At 52.8% G+C, this 19,884-nt stretch overlaps 6 protein-coding genes across 6 annotated transcripts; 5 read left to right on the top strand and 1 right to left on the bottom strand.

Annotated features, from left to right (window-relative positions):
• Positions 1–3,309: 3,309 nt before the first annotated feature.
• GMORB2_0468 (C6 finger domain protein) lies at positions 3,310–5,702 on the top strand (the record flags this gene model as incomplete). Its single annotated transcript, XM_035462453.1, has 4 exons — positions 3,310–3,606; positions 3,854–4,507; positions 4,572–5,368; positions 5,477–5,702. The coding sequence occupies 4 exons, from the start codon at positions 3,310–3,312 to the stop codon at positions 5,700–5,702; spliced, it is 1,974 nt and encodes a 657-aa protein (XP_035325383.1).
• A 465-nt stretch (positions 5,703–6,167) lies between these two features.
• Positions 6,168–7,850, bottom strand: GMORB2_0467 (Mob1/phocein family; the record flags this gene model as incomplete). The annotated part of the gene is made up of 2 exons (XM_035462452.1): positions 6,168–7,529; positions 7,635–7,850. The coding sequence occupies 2 exons, from the start codon at positions 7,848–7,850 to the stop codon at positions 6,168–6,170; spliced, it is 1,578 nt and encodes a 525-aa protein (XP_035325382.1).
• A 486-nt stretch (positions 7,851–8,336) lies between these two features.
• Positions 8,337–9,861, top strand: GMORB2_0466 (GTPase, G3E family; the record flags this gene model as incomplete). The annotated part of the gene is made up of 5 exons (XM_035462451.1): positions 8,337–8,445; positions 8,506–8,589; positions 8,759–8,855; positions 8,917–9,442; positions 9,529–9,861. 5 exons carry the CDS (start codon positions 8,337–8,339, stop codon positions 9,859–9,861), a joined length of 1,149 nt encoding a protein of 382 aa, XP_035325381.1.
• A 963-nt stretch (positions 9,862–10,824) lies between these two features.
• Positions 10,825–12,914, top strand: GMORB2_0465 (CCR4-NOT transcription complex subunit 2; the record flags this gene model as incomplete). Its single annotated transcript, XM_035462450.1, has 5 exons — positions 10,825–10,918; positions 11,107–11,257; positions 11,604–12,353; positions 12,430–12,781; positions 12,849–12,914. The coding sequence occupies 5 exons, from the start codon at positions 10,825–10,827 to the stop codon at positions 12,912–12,914; spliced, it is 1,413 nt and encodes a 470-aa protein (XP_035325380.1).
• Positions 12,915–13,968: 1,054 nt separating this feature from the next.
• Positions 13,969–14,710, top strand: GMORB2_0464 (uncharacterized protein; the record flags this gene model as incomplete). The annotated part of the gene is made up of 2 exons (XM_035462449.1): positions 13,969–14,253; positions 14,396–14,710. The coding sequence occupies 2 exons, from the start codon at positions 13,969–13,971 to the stop codon at positions 14,708–14,710; spliced, it is 600 nt and encodes a 199-aa protein (XP_035325379.1).
• A 1,790-nt stretch (positions 14,711–16,500) lies between these two features.
• Positions 16,501–19,231, top strand: GMORB2_0463 (molecular chaperone DnaJ; the record flags this gene model as incomplete). The annotated part of the gene is made up of 2 exons (XM_035462448.1): positions 16,501–16,588; positions 16,644–19,231. 2 exons carry the CDS (start codon positions 16,501–16,503, stop codon positions 19,229–19,231), a joined length of 2,676 nt encoding a protein of 891 aa, XP_035325378.1.
• Positions 19,232–19,884: the final 653 nt, after the last annotated feature.

Here is a 19,884-nt window from a genome sequence, read left to right as displayed (position 1 = left end):
GCATCATCACTAACAGTAATTCACTGACGTTTTTTCCTCTCCAATCTCATTGCCTGTTCAAGATTGAATGCCATCGTCATGAAGGCCATTTGTAGGCATTTATCAAATCACGGTGCATACATAGGGTAAACCTGGTGAGGGAGAACATGAAGGATGTAGTCAAGTAACAGCCACGTGAACGTTATATTGTTTTGAGCACACAGAACTAGGAATGAATGCCTGAAAGCTAAGGCGCGTATGAGTACACTGATGGAGCGGAGAAGGTGGTGATGGCTTTTCTGGTAGTAGTAGTAATACGTAGTGTATAAACTAAACTGTCGACAGTAAAAAGAAGCGAAATGGGCATCAGTATAACAGCCCGTAGATGCTGAGGTCTTTGTGATGGCCCTGATGGCCCATAGGTGCATCGTCCCGACCACTGTGAAGACGTAGTGTGACAGGGTTTATATTGTTTGACGGGCAAGGATGAAAGACTTATTGGTAGTAATTATTGTAGTATTATTATTAGTCGTACACTGTCCCCTTTCTTGGGCTTTGGCTTTTTGGGCTTTGGGGTTGACTAATGTAACAAGCAACGCGGATCCTGGCCAATGCCCAGGTTCAAGCCGCTACATGTAACATGGGGTCAAAGTAACTAGCGGCCATGGCATCGCCCAACGACAGAGCCTCATTACCGCATAATGAAGCGCCGATGACCTAGGATTTCAATGGTTGACTGGGCTGGATGGGTTGTTGCTGTTGGTGCAAAGAAAGGAATTGCGATCATGCATGACACACAGATGTGCACTCTGTATTGATGCTAAGCCTGGCTGATACCAGACTATCAGTGCGGACAGTTATGGTGTTAACATTGGCTGCAATGTAGAGTGCTGTATATTACTGCGAGCATATATTACTGCAAGCTGCATGGATCATTGAGCGTACTAGAACGTGCATCTGGTTCCTCAGTGACCATGCCATGTTGTCCTAGTAGTATTGCCAACTAGGATCACTGCCTATATTGGCAGATACCAATAAAGGCGAGGAATGAATGGTACCAGCCATTGTCATCCCGTTGGTGGGATAACCGGATCCCTACTATTGGCATTTAAACAGCCGTAGTGAAGCATATAATTATTTTACTTGAGCTTTACTGCCCCAGTCCTGTTATGATATGTTATTACTACTACTACCAGTAATATACGTAATATCTAGTATTACTAATGGTCAGTAGTATTATGTCATGGATTCTCTAGTAGTGTGCCGCTCATCGTATACCACAGCTATTACTACTACCAACAGACTATGGAGAGCCACTCGCAACAATTACTGTGAATGGCAGCTGCTATAGGCAAGACGCTCCTATTGCAGCACATCTGGCGTCGGGATCCAGAACAATAATGGCAAGTAGTATCACAGCGTAAAAGCCAAAGGAGCTTCGTGCCAGTCAGGCAGGTACCAAGCTCGGCAGCACCTTCCCACCGTACTATTACAGCGTACAGTGGTGCGAGAGCGTATTTCTATACAGTAACATAGCGACCCCTCCAACACTCCCCTCCTCCACTTGCCATCCTCCCCCCTCGACAGCCTTCTCCCTTGGAAGCTTCTCCGCGCTTATGAGGTATCTGGGGATATCAGCAATGGCAAATAGCATTGAACAACCTGCTGATACTTGAAACATTCAATACTCTTCCGCCCTCTCCTCTTAGTCTCCCTGCGTCTCGTGAAACGGATTCTCTATCGCTCTTCAGCAGTCACCCCGCTTCCACCAATCGACACTCTCTCCGACTCTTCAATTCGGCCTTTCTCATGCTCGCCATCGTCACCGCCAAGCTTCAGACTCTTTTCAACGTCCATTGGCACTGGCCCGCCGACCGCCACATCTTACATTGTACATTCTTCGTAAATATTACTTTCGACGCCCTTAGTTGGCTGTCCCGACGCCGGTTCTTGCGCTATCCCTCCCCGCTCATTCTAGACCCAGGCTTCGTTTGCCCGACTGCCCTCTCTGGCTCTAGTCTAGATGGCAGGCCTACAGGCTATACTCTACCACCTTGCCTGGAAGAACTCATCAACTCACCTTCTCCTAGATGAGCCCATATCCCTACCACAGAGTCATATGACTTCCGCTTGCACCAATGTCAATTCACTCGACAGAGAAGTTGTGGGGGGCCTGTTAAAACGCAGGTGTCATCTGTGTAATGGGAGACCTGTCACAACTCTCTTCCGCATTTTAATCGATGAACTGTTGACTTTTCAGCAGGCAGGTAGGCAAGCACGTCTGTGGACCGGCCAACCAATGGGTCTCTGTGTGTCGTGCGTGAGACGAGTCTACTCATATGAGGTGCATAATACGAGTATTGCGTTGTATCTGTTTGTACCAGTGCGGGTACCTGTCCCTCGTTCATCTCTCCCCCAGACCACCCTCTTTCCGACCGAGTCACCGCTAGCTTGGCCTGGCAGTGGTACTGGGCAGAGGGGGGCACCCTTGTCGATCGCCCCGGGAACTGCCCTTGGTAATCGCAGCAATTTTTTGCTCAAGTGCTGTTGGCGGTTGTGGGTAACTTTTGCTTGTACGACCAGCGACGCTCCAAGCAGAAGAGAGAGAAATGCCACTGAGCGCGACAACCCGGACAACCCGCTGCCACACGTATTGGTGTTGCAGAAGGCTTGCAATTCTACTCTAGAATATCTGCGTTGCGCTACATGAAAGTCCATGTCCAATCAGTCCCCTTGAGACCTCTGGGCTTGACTTCAACTAAACCAAAGGTGCCGGTGACAGCAGCAACACCCACCCACCCGCTCTGTTGGCTACAATCTCCTCCGAATCGCCAAATACCACGCCACCAGGCAGCCGATTATTAGTAACCCTGACGTATCCTCCCGGCCGCCGTTTCAACCGTGTCGCTCGCCTGCCCTTGTGCCGTTGTCGCCGTTGGCGCATTCATACTTCCACGCGCTGTTGGATTGACTGTATCCTTCGCGACAGCAGTGTGTACTATCCGCCTGGGCCGCATTGTCCACGGTCGGACGGTGCCGTCGAATCGGCTGTAGGCACCTTACCGTCCAGATCTGGGTTGCTAAAGTGGTTGAAAGGACTGTCGATTACCTCAATTCGGCCACAGTGAAAATCCCCACGTCCTTCTGTCGAGCCCCGGGGTCTATTCATTCAAGCGGTGCCTACTTCTGGGGGCCCCGTGCGGATACGTCGCAGAGATCCCCATGCCGACTATTCGTGCGTGTTCCTCACGCCCTTGAGGACCTACCTTTCTGCGTACAGCGAACAGCATAGCCCTAGAAGCACTCGTCTGATCGGTTACGCTGCGCACCATGTCTGATCCCTACCAGCACTTCCTCTCTTCCATGTCCGCGGCGGGGCCGCAACAAGTCGTCAAATCCCAGGAAATGCGGCCACTAACTCCCCAGGGAGCCTACACACCTGCTGAAGGACCTTTGCTGGACGAGTTGAACCCCCAGCCTTCTGTCTACTTCCAAGATGCCAAGCCCGGCGACTCGAAAACAACAGCAAGCCGGAAAAAGCCAAGTCTGACCAACCCTGCCGTGGACGCTGTCAAACACCGGCGCACTCGTTCTGGTTGTTTCACGTGCAGAGGTCGGCGTGTCAAGGTATGTATCGTATCGTATCATTGCAACCTCGTCAATGCTGACGTCAAGAGCTGACCAACGCAGTGTGATGAGAAGAGGCCCGTGTGCGACCGTAGGCGCCCTCTCCCCCAAGACCGAAGAAGCCCTTCCCCATGGAGAAACACTGACGAAATCGACGAGGTAAACAGGATGCCAGAAGGGTAACCGAGACTGCGTATACCCCGACCCTCCAGCAAAAAAACCGATCACATCGCGCACATCAAGGCAGAAGGAATCAACTGTCAAGTGGGAAAAAACCAGCTCCTTGTCATCTGGCGGAGACTATGAAGAACAGCAGGATGAGCAACCTACGCAGGGATTATACGGTTCCTCCGAATCGAGATCTGATGCAAACGGAGGAAGCGCACCCAACGGTCGAGCCTCGACCTGTACAGTCACGCCAAGCAACCAAATTTCCACTCCCGGCATTGGGCCCCAGGCATTATCGCAAGATGACAATCGCTCTTCACCCTCAAGCTCGACAGGGACCTCAACTATATTCGCCACGGTCCCGTATGACCCACTGGAGTTTCCAACAGCAGCCGATGGAAAACCAGACTTCAGTCATCTCCCACCAGACTACCAAAGGCACCTGGCTTGGTACGATGAGAATGTGACATATCACCATTACGGTCTACCCCATGATCTAGAAGGCTTCTTCTCCATCATCCTTCCTAGGATGGCGCTGCAAAACGAAGCACTCCTCAACGCCGTGGTTGGATTCTCCGCATATCAAACGACAGTGCAAAATCCAAATGGGAAGCTCCAAGACTTCTTGACCTACTATAACAAGGCAGTTCAGATCCTCCTCGAGATTCTGAGGAAAAGGGAGAAGCATGGGGTCACTACCCTGGTGGCAATTCTTCAGATCGCCCAAATCGAGGTACAGTGCAAACAATGCCCCGGATGTGGCTAGTTGCAAATGATACTAATCGTGGGATCTATAGGAGTATCTAGGCGATTGGGTAAATATCATGGGCCATCAAAGAGCGGCTCATGAGATGTTTACGAGTTTATTTACCCCGGAGAACTCCATGGAGACACCGGTTGGGCGGATGTGTCTCAGCTGGTACGCTCGGTTCGATGCCTACATTTGCTTCAGGGCCTCGTTCCCCAGCGGCCTATGCGCCGAGTACTTTGAGGCCATGGGGGCCTATTATCGGAAGCAATTAAAGCTGTGGCCGGGTGATCTTGGTCTGCTGATAGCGGACAGAAATGCAAGTTTGCGCTGGATTTCGAGATCGCAGACAGTTCTCTACGCTCGGCGAAATCGTGGCCAGATCTCGCAGGAAGACTTCATCAAGGAACATGAGCGGCACACGCAACTTCTCCAACATAGCCGGGATAATTGGGACTCACGCCTCAGCGATCCGGCGTATCTCGTGACGGATTTCGAGGGCAGGCAACCCGACCCCGACGATATTGGAAACCCCTACGAACCAGGCATTGTATTCAAGCCGCCTTTGTTCACCACGACCTTGGCAGTCTCCGAGTGGCACGCAGTTATGATAATGCATCTGGTCTACATGCTGCCGATAAGACCACGGGAAACACTTGCGCAGATATCGGGACATGCCCAGGTTGTGTGCCGGTACTTTAGCGCGATGAAACGCTGGCCACATTGCCCAAAGGGATACCTGCTACAGCAGCATGCAGTCATGCAGGCGGCAGCTCCTTTCTTACCCAAAGATGAGAAGCACTCAATGTGGATTCGCAGGCAGTCGGCATTCTGCGAGAGCAAGGGGTAAGTCCGTTTCTCTTTTCCTCTTTCTCCTAACGATCCTCGGGTATTCATAGACGGAATATATGCTGACACTTGGTTTTTTTCTTTTGTGTGTGTGGGGGGGGACAGATTCATACGGCCTTATACACAGCGTGTAAAGATGGCCGGATTCCTCCGGGACCCGTCTTGCGTCAAGTGGTGGCTCCCGAACGAGGAAGGATTCACGCCGATTCTCCGACGTCTCCGCGAATTTTCCGAAGAGCGCAATGCCATCGCGCTGACGGCCCAGCAGGAGAGCGTCAAAGAAGTCCCCCACTTCTCTGATGAAGTGGCCAAGCTGTCACTTGAGGACTAGGCCCATTCAGAGGGAGTTAAAGAGAGAAGGAAAGAGATATCAAGAAATATACACATGTAAAAAAGAGAGGATATTGGCATTGGTATTGGCATCACCACCCTATCTGGGCGTTGCGGAGTTATAATGCCTATAGACAGGGCTGACGACGGTATGTAGCCATGTTGGATCTCTTTCCTATTAGGACATATACTACTACATATGCACACAGCATCTCTTGGTACCGCAGACGTGGTATCGTCAGATACAAACGACATGATGTTGATGATACAATACATGGGATGGCTTCACTGCAGCAGACCCGGTGTAATATATAGTTTCACTACTAATAATACGCATAATGTATGCTTCCATCTGGCCAACATTGCGGTATACAACGTTGCGCCCGAGAAGAAAAGAACAAAGAAGAAGCAAGAGGTGGAAAAAAAAAGCGCAACGAATGGTTCTGTCCCCAGTCATGTCCAGCCGTTAACCATCACTCTTATCCGTAGTCTCATCCGTAGCATCTGCCAATTTCGACGCAGACTCATCAGTATCGGCATCGAGCTTGACTGTCGTCGATGATTCGGGTAATGACACTGCGGTCGAGTCCTTGTCACCGTCTTTCTCATCCCCCTTTTCCTGGCTGGGTGTCTCTTTCGATTCTGGAAATGTTGATGCCGCAGCTTCTTCAGTCTCAGCCTTGCTGGAATCTTCTTCTTCTTCTTCCTCAGACTCCGAAGCAGCAACAACGGTCTCGGTCTCGGCATCGGTCTCGGCATCGCCATGTGCGTCGTTGACATTGTTATCCTCGGCAGGCGGGGAAGGAGCCTGAGTGGAAGACTCGGGGGCCAGGGCAGTCGTGGTGCTGCTACTGCTGTTGTTTTCGTTGCTGCTGTCCTCCTCCACCATCATGGGCACCTCTGCGACCTCGGGACCCCCTTCTTCCTCTTCTTCCTCTTCATTGGGTGCCGTGATGCGCAGCTCGCGGACGCGCTGGGTTACGCCGTCTGTCTCTTCCTCCTCTGCCTCTATGACAGTTGTGACGGCGCTGCCGGTGGATGGGCTGCTGCGGATGTGGCGCTTTGTGTTTGTGTTTGCTGCGGAGCGGGGATGCATGCTGTCGTTTTCGTCTTGACCCGCCGTGTCATTCTGCTGGCTGGGGGGCTTGAGAATGGTAGGTGTGGGACGGGAGCTGTAGGCGTCAGGCTGGGTCTGCTGCTGCCGCTGCTGCGGTTCCTCGATGCCCTCCGCCTCAGGAGGCAGTTTGTAGTTTTCAGCGGGGAGGAGCTCGTATAGGTCGCAGACCATCTTGAAGAAGACGTACAGGCCCGACTGGGACTCCACGGACCAAAAGACTTTGCGGTGCTGGAACCAGGCGTGGGCAAAGATGCGGTGGAGACGACGGAAGACGTTGACGAGGCTCTTGACGCTGGCGTTCTTACTGCTGGTGCCGGTAGTGCTGTGGGCTGCTGACGAAGAGTCGAGAGCGACAAAGCGGCTGGGGAAGAGCTTCTGATCCGTGACGACATTGGCGGCCCAGTCGAGCGTGTGGCAGCAGTAGTCTATGGCGCAGCAGCTCTTGGGCTGCTCGTGCACGGCACACAGAAACTGCCACTCGGACGCGCGCATCTCAGGACATGTGCTCGCGCTGCAAGGGGGGGCATCGAACAGGAAGCCAACGATGAGCGTGTTACACTGCGAGATGAGAAATCGGCACAGCTCATACAGCCACAGGGTGCGGTCGATGCCCGCGGGAGGGTGGGCCAGCTGCATGGCCGTGTCGCGGTCGATGGGCTTGGTGCCACGGTCCGTGTGGTGGTAGTGGAGAGCTGAGAGGTGCTCCTGTAGCTGGAAGGCGGAATCAAGCTGATTTTATTTCAATCAACTCTCTTCGTCAGTCTCTTTTCTTCTTATGCAACACGTGAGAGTTTTTGAGTGTTGGGCATGGAATACCTCGCTCAGAGGTACCAGTGGAGGCCCTGCTGCCATCTCGTATGCCTTGGTACCCGGGTGTATGCGCCTCCTGGAATTCGAATCGACCAGGTTCTGTTCCATCAGCGTAGTGTGAGGATGGACTGCTGGGCCGCCAGACGGAGAGTTGGGGGTTATCTGTATCTCGGCCGGAGGAGGGGGGCTCGGGAGCCGTGGCGAGCTTGGAGCGAGCGCCATGGTCTATTGCTCTGGGTCTTCGGGGGGGGGGGGGGTTATCTGCCCCTTCGTTGGTGATGCTTTGTTGTGGTGGAGGATTCCAGCTCCTACTAACATAACAATATTGTACGAGTAGTAATATCCGTCGCATGCGACGACAAACGCCTAAGAAAACGGCTACAGCTGCTCTGCGCTCAGCGACTAGGGTTGGTGGCGGTTACGGGTGGGTCGGTTAGATGCATAGAGCTGTTTATGTACATAATAGATGATGTACAGGTAGAGGGGCACTTTTGGTATGTAGTGGGCGGTTTACACTCCACACTTTAGACAAGGTGATTTGAAAAAGGGTATATTTGCGTTGCGCCTCAGTTTTTGAACGGATCTACATATCCAAGGGTATAAACTTTTTTTTGTTTTTTTTTTCTTTCCGAGTTTTACTGCAGTTTTCTTTACGTGCGTATGTATGCGCCTGTGTGAAGATCTTCAGGCACCACAACGTCATTCAGAATGGATCTCGACGATGATGATGATGCCCCGCCAGTGCTCGTCAACACAGCCGCCGCGGGGGAGAAAATCGAAGAAGTTACTATCAAGGTCCCCTTGACCATTGTCACAGGTACCGTCCATCTTTTGGCATGTCTGGCTGATATCTTGTGACTGACGGTACGGAACACAGGGTACCTGGGTGCTGGGAAGACGACTCTGCTCAACTACATTCTGACAGCTCAACATGGCAAGAAGATTGCCGTCATCATGAATGGTATGTTTTCCTCGGCGTGGGATTTTTATCATTGCTTATTGCATATACATAAATATGTGTGTGTGTATGTGTATATACAAATGACTAACGTAAGACTAAAGAATTTGGGGATTGTGAGCAAAATATCCTCTTATAGATATCATCTCTCTTATTCTCTAACACTCTGCAGCGCTCGATATAGAAAAGTCTCTCACAGTGAACAAGGGTGGCGAACAAGTCGAGGAATGGCTCGAGGTTGGCAACGGCTGCATTTGCTGCTCCGTCAAGTATGAGTTTCAACAGGAATAGCTAGACGCCCAACATTTGTCAAAACTAACAGACACATAGGGACACGGGCGTCAATGCCATTGAATCTCTCATGGAGAAGAAGGGAGCATTTGACTACATCCTTCTCGAGACGACGGGCCTTGCGGACCCTGGCAACCTCGCCCCGCTGTTCTGGGTGGACGATGGACTGGGGAGCTCCATTTACCTGGACGGCATCGTCACCTTGGTCGATGCCAAGAACATTCTACGAAGCCTCGAAGATCCCAAAGGTGAGGTGGAGAAGAAGGAGGATGACGAGCACGGGGAGCATGGCCATGACGAGGACGACCATGGGCCGCTGATGACGACTGCGCACGTACAAATCTCACATGCCGACGTTATTGTCATCAACAAGGCCGACCTGGTGAGCCAAGAGGAGCTGCGGAATGTGCGCTCAAGAATCGAGTCCATCAACGGACTCGCCAGGATTCACGTCACGGAGAGGAGTGCGGTGCCCCAACTCGAGGGTGTCCTGCTAGATCTGCATGCCTACGATGAGTTTAGTGAGGCTGAAGCTACGGTCAAGGGACACAGCCACCTTGACCCTGTGAGTTTTACTTTCGGGAGATAGAGAGGGAGAGACTGAGGGTGGCTGGAAAGGAGAAGCACCGCTGACCATGATCGCCAACGTAGGCCATCTCGACCGTGTCTATTCCGGTACCGCGGCTACGAACCGACCAACTAGAACAGGTTGACCGGTGGCTCCAGTCTGTGCTGTGGGAATCCAAGCTTCCTGAGGAAGATGTACCTTCTGGGTTTGAAATCCACCGCTCAAAGGGTCGTCTGGTTTTCGAGGACGGAAATATCAAGATGATGCAGGGTGTGCAGGATATTTTCGAGCTCATCGATGCGCCTGTAGGGAATGACGAGACTTCTGCTGCGACACAAGAGGGCAAAGTTATCCTGATTGGCAAGCATGTGGGCAGTGTAGATTTCCTAGGGAGCTTCAGCCGCGCAGTGAAATAGATGACACGCATATGAAGAGACGACCGTATACGGAGCAACAAAGGTATCATTAGTACCTGTAATAAAAAAAATCTGATGATGTAATAAATGGTAAAAGCTCGTCCTTTTACTGTTGATGATGATGGTGGGATGCAGCGCGAGTCATGACAGAACAAGGGCTGGAAGTAGAGTTCGACCGTTATCATTGGCCCACGGGACTTTGTCGGGGCGGGCGCATGTGTGTCCGTTCAGCAAGCCAGCAAGCAGGGATTCGTTTCCCCAGACGTCAAGGATGGTCGCAGTCTTTCTAGTCTGCACACTTTGAAGTCGATTTGGGTCAAAATAACCACCACGCACACATACGCACACACGCATGCCCCTATGGTGTTTGCCTCCATTTCGAACCCTTGAACGCAGACGACGACCCTGCAGCCGCCGACAAGCCAGCTTCTGCTCCCCGACATACGCGCTTCTCTCCCTTGCGACCCGACCAACGCCCCCCCTCCTCCGATCCCGAGAAAATACGTGCGATCGATCCTGCCCGAGGGCGCATCGCTAAAGCTTTGACCACCATGAATCGGCCAGGTAGGAATCTTGCACCTCCCCCTTCGCGTCTATATCATCTCAATGGGGCGTGAAACTGCACGTGCAATGGGTTTTCATGGCTCTCGGACACAGAACTTTCTGCAGTCGTCTGGCTGGTGTCTGGAACTGCTATGGCCCTGCTAGACGTGGATAAGCAGGCAGAGAAAGAAGGAAAAGAGAACAAAAGTTTCCTACTGGCTGAAATATATCGCGTCGCATACATCACAAGGGTGGCCTTGTTCATCGGCAGGGTGCTGTGATTGGATGTCGACCCTCTACCGGAGCTGCTGCTACAAGACAAAAGAGGACAGAGAACATGGTGAACCTTTTCACGGACACGTTGCTGACGAGGGGTGCGCGCGACATTCATCAGGTGCAGTGCCGCAAACGATACGAGGGATGCCCAGTGGATTTGGTGGCCAGCAACAGCAGCAGCAGCAGCCGCAACAATCCAATAGATCCGTCTCGGGTCGTCTACCAAACGGCAAGATGGGTAAGCACTGTCGGTGTCTGGAGGGAGACAAACATTCTGCGGAGAGGACGTGGGCGCACGGTGTGGACTGTCACGGAAAGCTGCCTGCCAACGACTGGAATTCACGCGCAACGATGGGAGGAAGCAGGGACAAGCAAGTACGAACGAATAAATGCTGACGGCTGCGCGCACTTGCGCGATTCGTATAGCAAACAACAACAGCCCTGGCTGGGCGTTCGGTGGCGGGGTACCCATGGGAGGAGGAGCCGGCATCCAAAATCCCAATCGTCAGATGGGAGGGAATGTGAGCTTTGCTCAGAGTCTGAGCGGCTTGCAACCGGGAGCACCCTTGGACCTCTCGTACGTGATACAAACACTTTTTCCTACTACTTATACTCATAAGCTCGTCACCACCTGCACAACCTCATTTTGTTTCGAAATCTCCCCCCTCCCCCACCTATCCCGTGTTCCTTCTCGCCTTGGCCTTGTCCCGCTCAGATTATCACCTCCAGGAACCAGAAAGTCTACAGGCTGTAGGCTATGGCAACTGGAGAAGCCCCTCGTGGCTGGGCAGCCGTCGTGAAGGGGTATTGCTATTACTTTTTTTTTCTGCATGGCCGTCGCCTCCCTTTCCTTCGTCACCGACCGTACCTGACTCTTCTGCAATACTGAACCGGGGTAGTCGCTAACACGTTTTCCGCCGCAGGGAATTCCCTTCACTCTCCAACACGCCGCAAATGGGTAATGCCAACCCAGCGTCAATGTGGTCATCCGGTTCCCGAAATATCAGTGTCCCTGTACAGCGCAACCAGTCGACGCCCCTGTCCTCGCAGGCTGGTCAAGAGGAGCTGTACAGCTCCCCTTCATCTCGCATGGCTACCGCTCAGCAGCAACAGCAGTCGTTTCGCTTCGGTAACCAGCAGCAGCCATCGTCGGCAACCTCCCAGCAGATGCAGCAGACCACAGCCGACGACTTCCCTCCCCTTAGTAGGACGGCGAATGGAGACGTCGGATTTGCGGCAGCTGCTCAGGGCAGCAGGGGAAACGGCCTCCTGAACGCACTCTCTGCTAACAGCCGATCGACCGAGACACGCACGCCCCCGGGCATCGTCCCAGGTAAGCAAAGCAAAGTCGAGGCCGGACAACCTCTACAAGCAAGCGGTGAACCGCTATTGACATACACCTCGACAGGCCCCACGAGAGCTCAAGGAGAGGACGGTGGTATTGGAAACTCTGGATCGCAAGGCGCTGCTGATCAAGCTCCATCCAGGCTTGGCGACGATGGCGACAAGGACTCACAGGCTCCTGAAGGCGTAGATCTCCTTGCCGGAATGCCGGAAAAAGACAAATGGAGTATCAAGGGACTGCGCACCCTGATGAACAACTATCCCGACTTCCACGCGATGAGCGTTGGACTGGATCCCACGACATTGGGTCTCGACGTCACGTCTCCCGAGTAAGTGCTATTTCTCTCTCACACTCTCTTCCACCTGCGAGGGAAAAGAAACTGACAACTGTGTTTTGCCGTACAGACTCCTGTCGACTCAGACCTTCTCGCTCTTCGATGACGCGCCTGCACGGCCAACGGTCAGCGGCAGCAGGTTCCGCTTACCCGACTGCTACAACGTGACCAACGTGCAGCCGATAGAGACCAAGATTCAAAGCTTCAACGAGGAGACTCTGTTCTGGATCTTCTACAGCTGTCCGTACGACATCAAGCAGCAAATGGCAGCCGTTGAGCTGCACTCGCGCAACTGGAGGTGGCACAAGAAGCTCCAGGTGTGGCTTACCAAGGACGAGCAGATGACTCCCCAGATTCTCAGCCCCGTACATGAGAGGGGTTACTACATCGTCTGGGACACCTCGAGTTGGCGAAAGGACCGAGTATGTCTTCTTTTGCCTCCCCTTCCTTGTTCCTCGACGTGATGCTAACTGAAGCGTGATGCAACAGCGCGAGTTCACGTTGTACTACAACGATCTAGATACATCGCTGAGCCAGCCGCCAGTAGTGGCGTAATTATGCTCCCTTTCTTTCTTGATTTGTTAAGGCCTTGGGGAGGAAAAGAGGGTGACGGTTATATATGCATACTATGCTGTGGTCGAACGGCGTTGGAACCCCGGAAGGTATCCAGGGAATTATCAGATCAGTTGCAACATGAAGTTTACATTTTCAAAAACCTCCCCAGACGCAATGGAGGGAATCTGGGTCCGGAGCTGACTGGACTAAACAACGGGTGTTCATCTTTTCGGCGCATGCGGTAGACTTTTGTTGCTAGCCTCTTTTTTCTTCTAACCGGATACACCCTTTCCAATGAGAGAAGTATAGCATAAACAAGAAGTCGGAACTTACTGTTGATTCCACACTACTAGTGGGCATTCCTAATGAGTAATATCATATACTACCAGCAGTTCTCACAATGGAATACTTGCCCTAAACATGGAACATGCCGAGTAATATGATAATATAGGTAGATGATGAATTGGAGAGTTGCTATATATAATACATCATACGACCAAGGTGGCTACTTTCCTCCCTTTGGCCGAGATTCAGCCGCAGCGGCGGCGACATCAACCTTTGGGTGTTGTCTCTTACTGTACGAGTATATGTATCCGCTAAGCCGCTGGCCGCTAGCCCACATGCGTGGCGGGTTCCAGCTCAACTGTATCATCTCGCCGGGGGAAACGGCCATTTTGAATCGCCAAACCTACGGTCCACCCAACCCTCTCTCTCTCTATTTGTCCTCTCCACCCCTCGCCATCAATACATTTGGTTGGGTACTTTCTCTCCTCCCCCCCCTCTGAAGACTGAACCTCTCTCTTCCTCTCCTACGTTTTTAAGATGAGGCGGCCTTGAAAGTTCACAGCAGATACGCCCCTCCCCCAAATAGTTAAACCCGCATACAGCAGTACTGTTCACCTGGGAGACCCGAAGATAGACAGCATTCCGATAGCTTGCTCCCGAAGATCGGAACCGACACTACCTCCATACGGACAAAACAACGACGACACGAGCGCATTACAGAAGACAAAGGAAAGAGAAAAGCGAAGAACGCAACAAGGGAACAGAAGACATGTCAGACGATCAGATTTCCTTGCCATACTTTTTGGCCATTCTGGTCGGTATAGGCCTGCTTGTGCGGTATCTATTCTTCGGCAGCAGCAGTCCATCATCGTCATCGTCGTCATCGAGACGTCCATCATCCGAATCAGTACTCAGAGCGAGAGAGGTGGCTGTCGAGCGTATACAGCAAATGTTCCCGCAGGCGGAGAGGAGGAGCATACTGTGGGATCTGCAGAGGAATGGGATGAATATCCAGAATACGATAGAGAGGATCCTAGCAGGACGATTGGAGACGGTATGAACCACCCCTTCTTGTTTCAATCTCCCGGGAGAATAAGACCAGAGAAGGAGAAGAAACAAGAAGGCCAGAGAGGAGCGAAGAGGAAAGAGAACATAAAAAGAAAGCTGACTTGGATATATATATGTACGAAATGCAGCCACCCATCACTTTCCAACCTCCTCTTCCCCCGGGTCACGCAACGACGTCGACGACAACCACGACCAGACAACAAGCCGATAGACCCGCCCAGCCGGACCTGATTACGCGGTACAACCTGAGCGGGAAGCTGGGGACGGCCGAGGTTGGATCGGGTGCGCACGGGGACGGTGGCGGTGATGACAAAAAGGGCAAAGGGTGGAGCACGAATCGGGATGAGAGGCAGGCTACCCTTCAGAGGAGAAGAGATGAGATGATTCTGGCGGCGAGGAGGAAGATGGAGGCTAGGATGAAGGCGGAGGGGAAGACTGCCTAGATCCGTACTATGAACATCATTGCAAGATATGTGCTAAGCGAAACCTCCCTCTCCACACTTGGGGGCGAGCACTACCCTTTTCATCATTTCTTTTTTTGATAGCGGACGGAAAGGAAGAGTAGTCTATCATCCATCAATTTGGCACATACCTTATTGCCAACTGAGATGCGGCTGTCTGTTGCTCCTCGCGTTCTTCTAGTTCTTGATCGTATTGCGATCTATCCCTAGACACAACAACTCTACCCATCGCTACGCCCATAACCATATCTGACATAATAGCCATATATTCGAACGCCCTGTCTATCGTGACTAGCCCTTGATCTGGCCCTCAAGGTCCTGCCATGATGGTATAAGGCCACGGGTAGTACCTCACGTGATATCGTTTCCTTGGGTTATCGATAAGAGCACCTCCATGTGCATAACAAAGGGGTAAATAGTAATTGTGTTACCAGGTATTAGCGTCCAGTTGAAATAGCATGTAATAATCTGTAGTATTGATTAGTATTATTGATACTCTGTACGGAGTATCACTCTCATTGATACATCCTCGTTCGGAGTACAAGATGCTGATCCTCCATGGCGGGGCTGTGCTGTGCATCCAGCTGGGGTTTCCTGGTCTAAGAAAGCTCCGAACATCAACGTTGAACGTGTCTCTACGGTAATACTGGGTACAGTAAGCCCTGGTTCCGGCAGCGTTCTTCTACTCGATTGATCAAAGAAGAGAGGGGAAAAAAAAAGAAACGATTCACATTTTTCTTTCTTTCTTCTTCTCCTTTTTTTTCTTTTTCTCTATATAAACATGGTGGATGCCGATTCGTGAGAGTATTCGCAGTATACGAGTAGAAACTTGGAAGCAAACGACAAAGACCCTGAAAGAAATGACCTACGGCCTTAAAAAAGAAATTAGTGGAGTTCATGTACAGGCCGCAGATGGTAGGGGGGGGGTGGGGGGGCAACTTTGGGGTCTTGGGCTTATTGAAGGGGCCTGAAAAGCCACAGGCTTGGTTGCTGGGCTGTGCTGCACCAAACATTGGGGTTACGTGCTCAAACACGCACATCACCAACATTGAACCTTACAGCGTCATCATCTTTCGTTCTTACCCCGTCAACACGAATAAAACTGCAGAGTAGACCGTTACACGGCTCCCTTTTGAAGACCGACCTCTTCGTCAAGGGCTGTTTCTTTTTCACCAGCCACATTTCGTCCCATGCCACCCTGGACTTGACGTCATCTTTGGTCACCTGGTACGTACTGATATGATGAGCATTACGATTCTTGTGGCTTAGTTTTTTGCATTGTATCCCACTCTCTCACCTTGGCCTCATTTACGGCCTGCCCTCTGCTTAGCCTCGTCCTATCTCACCTGACATCTTGTTGCTACTCTCAACTATCACATCACAAACATACACCGCCGAACCTGACGAATCTTTGTTTATCCTCGCTCCCCACCTCGAATTACATACTTTTCAATCTCTCGACGTTTACGACAGCAGCTCTCTTGTTGTCGAACCTGCTGAGTACTGACAGCCATTCCATTGTCAAGGTCAATCCGGTCAACTTTTCGGTTTTCTTCAACGATAACCATTGCCGGAACTGCATTCATAATCAGCCAGCGTATCCGTCGACTCGAGCCAACGACTCTGGGACAAACCCTCATACCTCGCGTCGACCTCCTTTCCCTTTTCGCGACAGGCCCTCCATGATATGACAATCGACGCACAAACCCTTGGACATATCACCGTTCAATCCTGACGACTACTTCAGAACGTACGTCCTGTACTAGGCTGCCATGGTGTCCTCGCGGGATTACTATGCAGACCTTGAGCTGCCTCCGACTGCGGAGATTCAAGACATTAGGAAGCAGTATCGCAAACTGGGTACGGACCCTCTTCACGGGAAGCCAGGACTGAACATGGCTGACCTCTGATTCAGCATTGAAATACCATCCGGACCGGAACCCCGGGCGCGAGCATGAAGCCAACGCGCAGTTTCTCGTCATCCAAAAGGCCCACGATGTCCTCACGGACCCCCAACAAAAGGCAGCGTTTGACGCCACTCGAGGCCGCGCAACGGCCAAGAGTCGATACCCCACTGCCTCGGGCGTGAGAGGAAACCCCTGGGCAGATGTTGCCCAGCAATTCCCCACGCCGCCCCGTCGCAACCAGTCCACGCGCACCCCAGGCTCTAGTGCGGCCTCGGGTGCTGAGAGATGGAACACGCGCTTCTCAGCTGGCGTGCCACCTACGGCGAGGCAAAATGCACCGACGAGCTCGGAGACTAGGAAGAACGCGGCCCAAACCTTTGCCAACATGCGGCCGAAACCCCAGGCCAAGGCTGATGCTGGCTCGTCGCGCCCGGTACCGCCAGGTCCCCCTCCACCGACGCCTCCTCGCACCGAATCGGCAAAGCAGCGGCAGCAAGCCTTCTTTGGCGTGCGGCGAACTGGCTGCCAGACTCGCACCACGGCGAACGGTGACGAGCCGCCTGCGGCTAGCAACAACTACTCCAGACGCACCGAGACGCAGAATCCACCGCCTCCACCACCCAGACCGACCCCGCAACCGAGCACCGCGTCGTACAGGATGCCCGATCCATTGAGCGGATTCAGAGAGAAGACGTCATCTGAAAGGCAGAGCTCGCCCTACGCTTCACACCCCGGGGAGAGGACCGACCCCTTCGATTCTAGCGCATCTCCGGAGAAACAGGCTCGCCAGCAACAGACGCAGCAAGATACCCCGCCAACACCCACCGGCCGTCCCAAGGCTGCGTGCAGGCCACGAAGCAAGGCGTCGGAATCCGCCAGCGACGGAGATCCGAAAGACGGCATGTTCTCGGCCGGGACCAACCCTCGGGCTGATAGCCAACATTTTCCCATGTATGAGCCACTCTATAACCACTACGGTTCTCTCTCATCGAAGAAACATATGCACCATAGCTCTCTGGAGAACCACCAAGTGGGGGTTGTCCAGGAGACAACCGGTAGTCATGGTGGGGTCCACCTCGGCCGATCGGCGGACCAGTTGCACCAGCTAGCGATTCCAAGTGGAGCCCGCGAGCCGCCCCGGCATCTGTCCGCTTTCGACCGGGAGCAGCATATTCTGCTAGATCGGCTCATTGCAAACGCTGAGAACCCGACCGAAGGACCAGAGAGACGCCCACTATCTCCGGGTCCAAGCGTAAATTCTGGGAGCAAAGCTAACAACCGCCCCTACAGCTTTAACATTGCCACCGATGGCGGCTTCACAACGCCAAAGCCCACCACTAGTTTGCCCGGGGGCAGCACCGAAAAAATCAACACCAGCTTTGTTGCAGGTGAAGACCGCAACACCTGGACCTTTAGCGCGGGCACCCCAATCAAGGACTCGCCCCCCGAGTCAGCCTGGCAACAGAAGACACAAGAGCAGCAGCAGCAGTCTCCAGATATCCCGCCCAAGGTTCCAGAAGCAGAGACGACCAATGGCTACACGAAGCCTGCCCAAGGGGAAGGTGGCTTCAACGCGGAAGGATGGAGCGATCAATTTGGGCCGGAGACGTTCGTGCCCCCATCAAGGACGAATTCAATGGCCTCGCCTGAAAAGGCAAACGCAAATCGGAAGACCCCTAGGAGGACAAAGTCTACGAAATCGACGACGGGAGATGATGAACATAGTGCTATTCTCATCGAAGGCAGCAGCGACGGAGAGGACGAAGAAGAGGGAGTATTTACATGGCGGGGACGGAGATCTCAGGGCAAAGCCCATGCCACCACGGGAAGCCCTCAGGCTATGGACATTGACCCTCCAGCAGCCGAGCCCCTCACACCGTCTCCTGAGCGACACGTTCCCCGCAACATACCGGTCGAGCCATCACGGCCTGAGTGGCGATCGGGCGATTTCGGCGGCAGCAGCAGCGACAGCGCTAAGCCACCTACTCCCGAGGCGGTACAGCTGCCGCAGCCGCCGCAACCGCAGCCGGCCCGTGTCGGAGGCTCTGAAGATTCTGAAGAGTTCAAGGCGAGCTTTGCTGAACTGCGAAATGTGGCGCCCTTTGCACCTAGCGATACGGGCCTACGATCGCTCAGCGACCTCAGGGACAGCCTGCCGTTCGAGAGCAAGCCGTCCAACGAGATACCCCTCGAAATGGCGGAGGTGACGGCAGCCAATGTGGCGCCACAGCCCCTCCTATTCCCGAACCCCCCGGCGGCGCCCCGGCCGCCGACGACAATGGGCGTGGCTTCGATGAAGACCAATCTGCCCACGTGGGAGAAGTACGTGCGCGAGTTTGAGGAGTACGAGCGTCTCTGGGACCAGTTCAACTGGCGAGTGACGGACCATTTCGCCACGCGCAAGGACAATATGACGTTGCTGCGGAGGGAAAAGGGGTACATGTTCCTCGGCGCTCGCGGAGACGCGGATTTCATGGCGTACATCAAGACGGTGCAGCAGGACAAGGAAGTCAGGAAGCGGTGGGATGCTGCGTGTGACGAGCACGAGAAGAGGCTGCAGGAGTTTATGGCGTTTAGAGAGCAGATGAAGGCATGATTGGGGATACAAGACGACATCGAAAGCGAAGACGAACAAGCAAGAAGGGGAAGGCAGTGTGTATAATTGAAGACGGGCATGTTTTATGGACAGACACGTGGACCTTGATTCAACGGGTTGACATTAGTATTGACATTGGTATTGGTACTGCTTGCTTCTTTGATAACGAGATATACAGTAAAGAGACTTAAGGAGAAGAAGAACAGAAGACAAAAAACAGAGGAAAGAAAAAAAAAAGGGGGGGGGGGAGAAATAAGAAGAAGAAAAGCACATGCAAGATGGAAATCCTCAGGCTTTAGGAGGGATGTTGCTTTGCTGTATGTATATAAGCGATGAGAAGATGAGGAGAGATATAGGGGAGATATGGCTATCAGGATGGAAGTGAATGAGCGAGGTAAAGTCGGATCAATATTCTCTGAACATGATAAAGTGRCTGCGTTTTTATTCAATGCCCCGTCCTTAACCCCCCCCCCCCCCCTTCTCCCCTTTTTTTTGGGTTGATATTGTTGATATTTTTGAGCTCGCACTGGGCTTTCCCCCTCTCTTTCATTCTCTCACCTGCTTCTCACTCACCCTCTTCTTCCCTCTTCTCTTCTTGTTACCCATCCTCTTCCCCTTTCCTGCTTTACTTCTCTCCCCACGCCCCTCTCTTC

Source organism: Geosmithia morbida (genome assembly GCF_012550715.1).
Source record: "Geosmithia morbida isolate 1262 chromosome Unknown scaffold_0, whole genome shotgun sequence".
NCBI classification, from domain to species: domain Eukaryota; kingdom Fungi; phylum Ascomycota; class Sordariomycetes; order Hypocreales; family Bionectriaceae; genus Geosmithia; species Geosmithia morbida.
The sequence above is the reverse complement of the archived record's forward strand: the minus strand, read 5'-3'. Positions and strand labels throughout refer to the sequence as shown.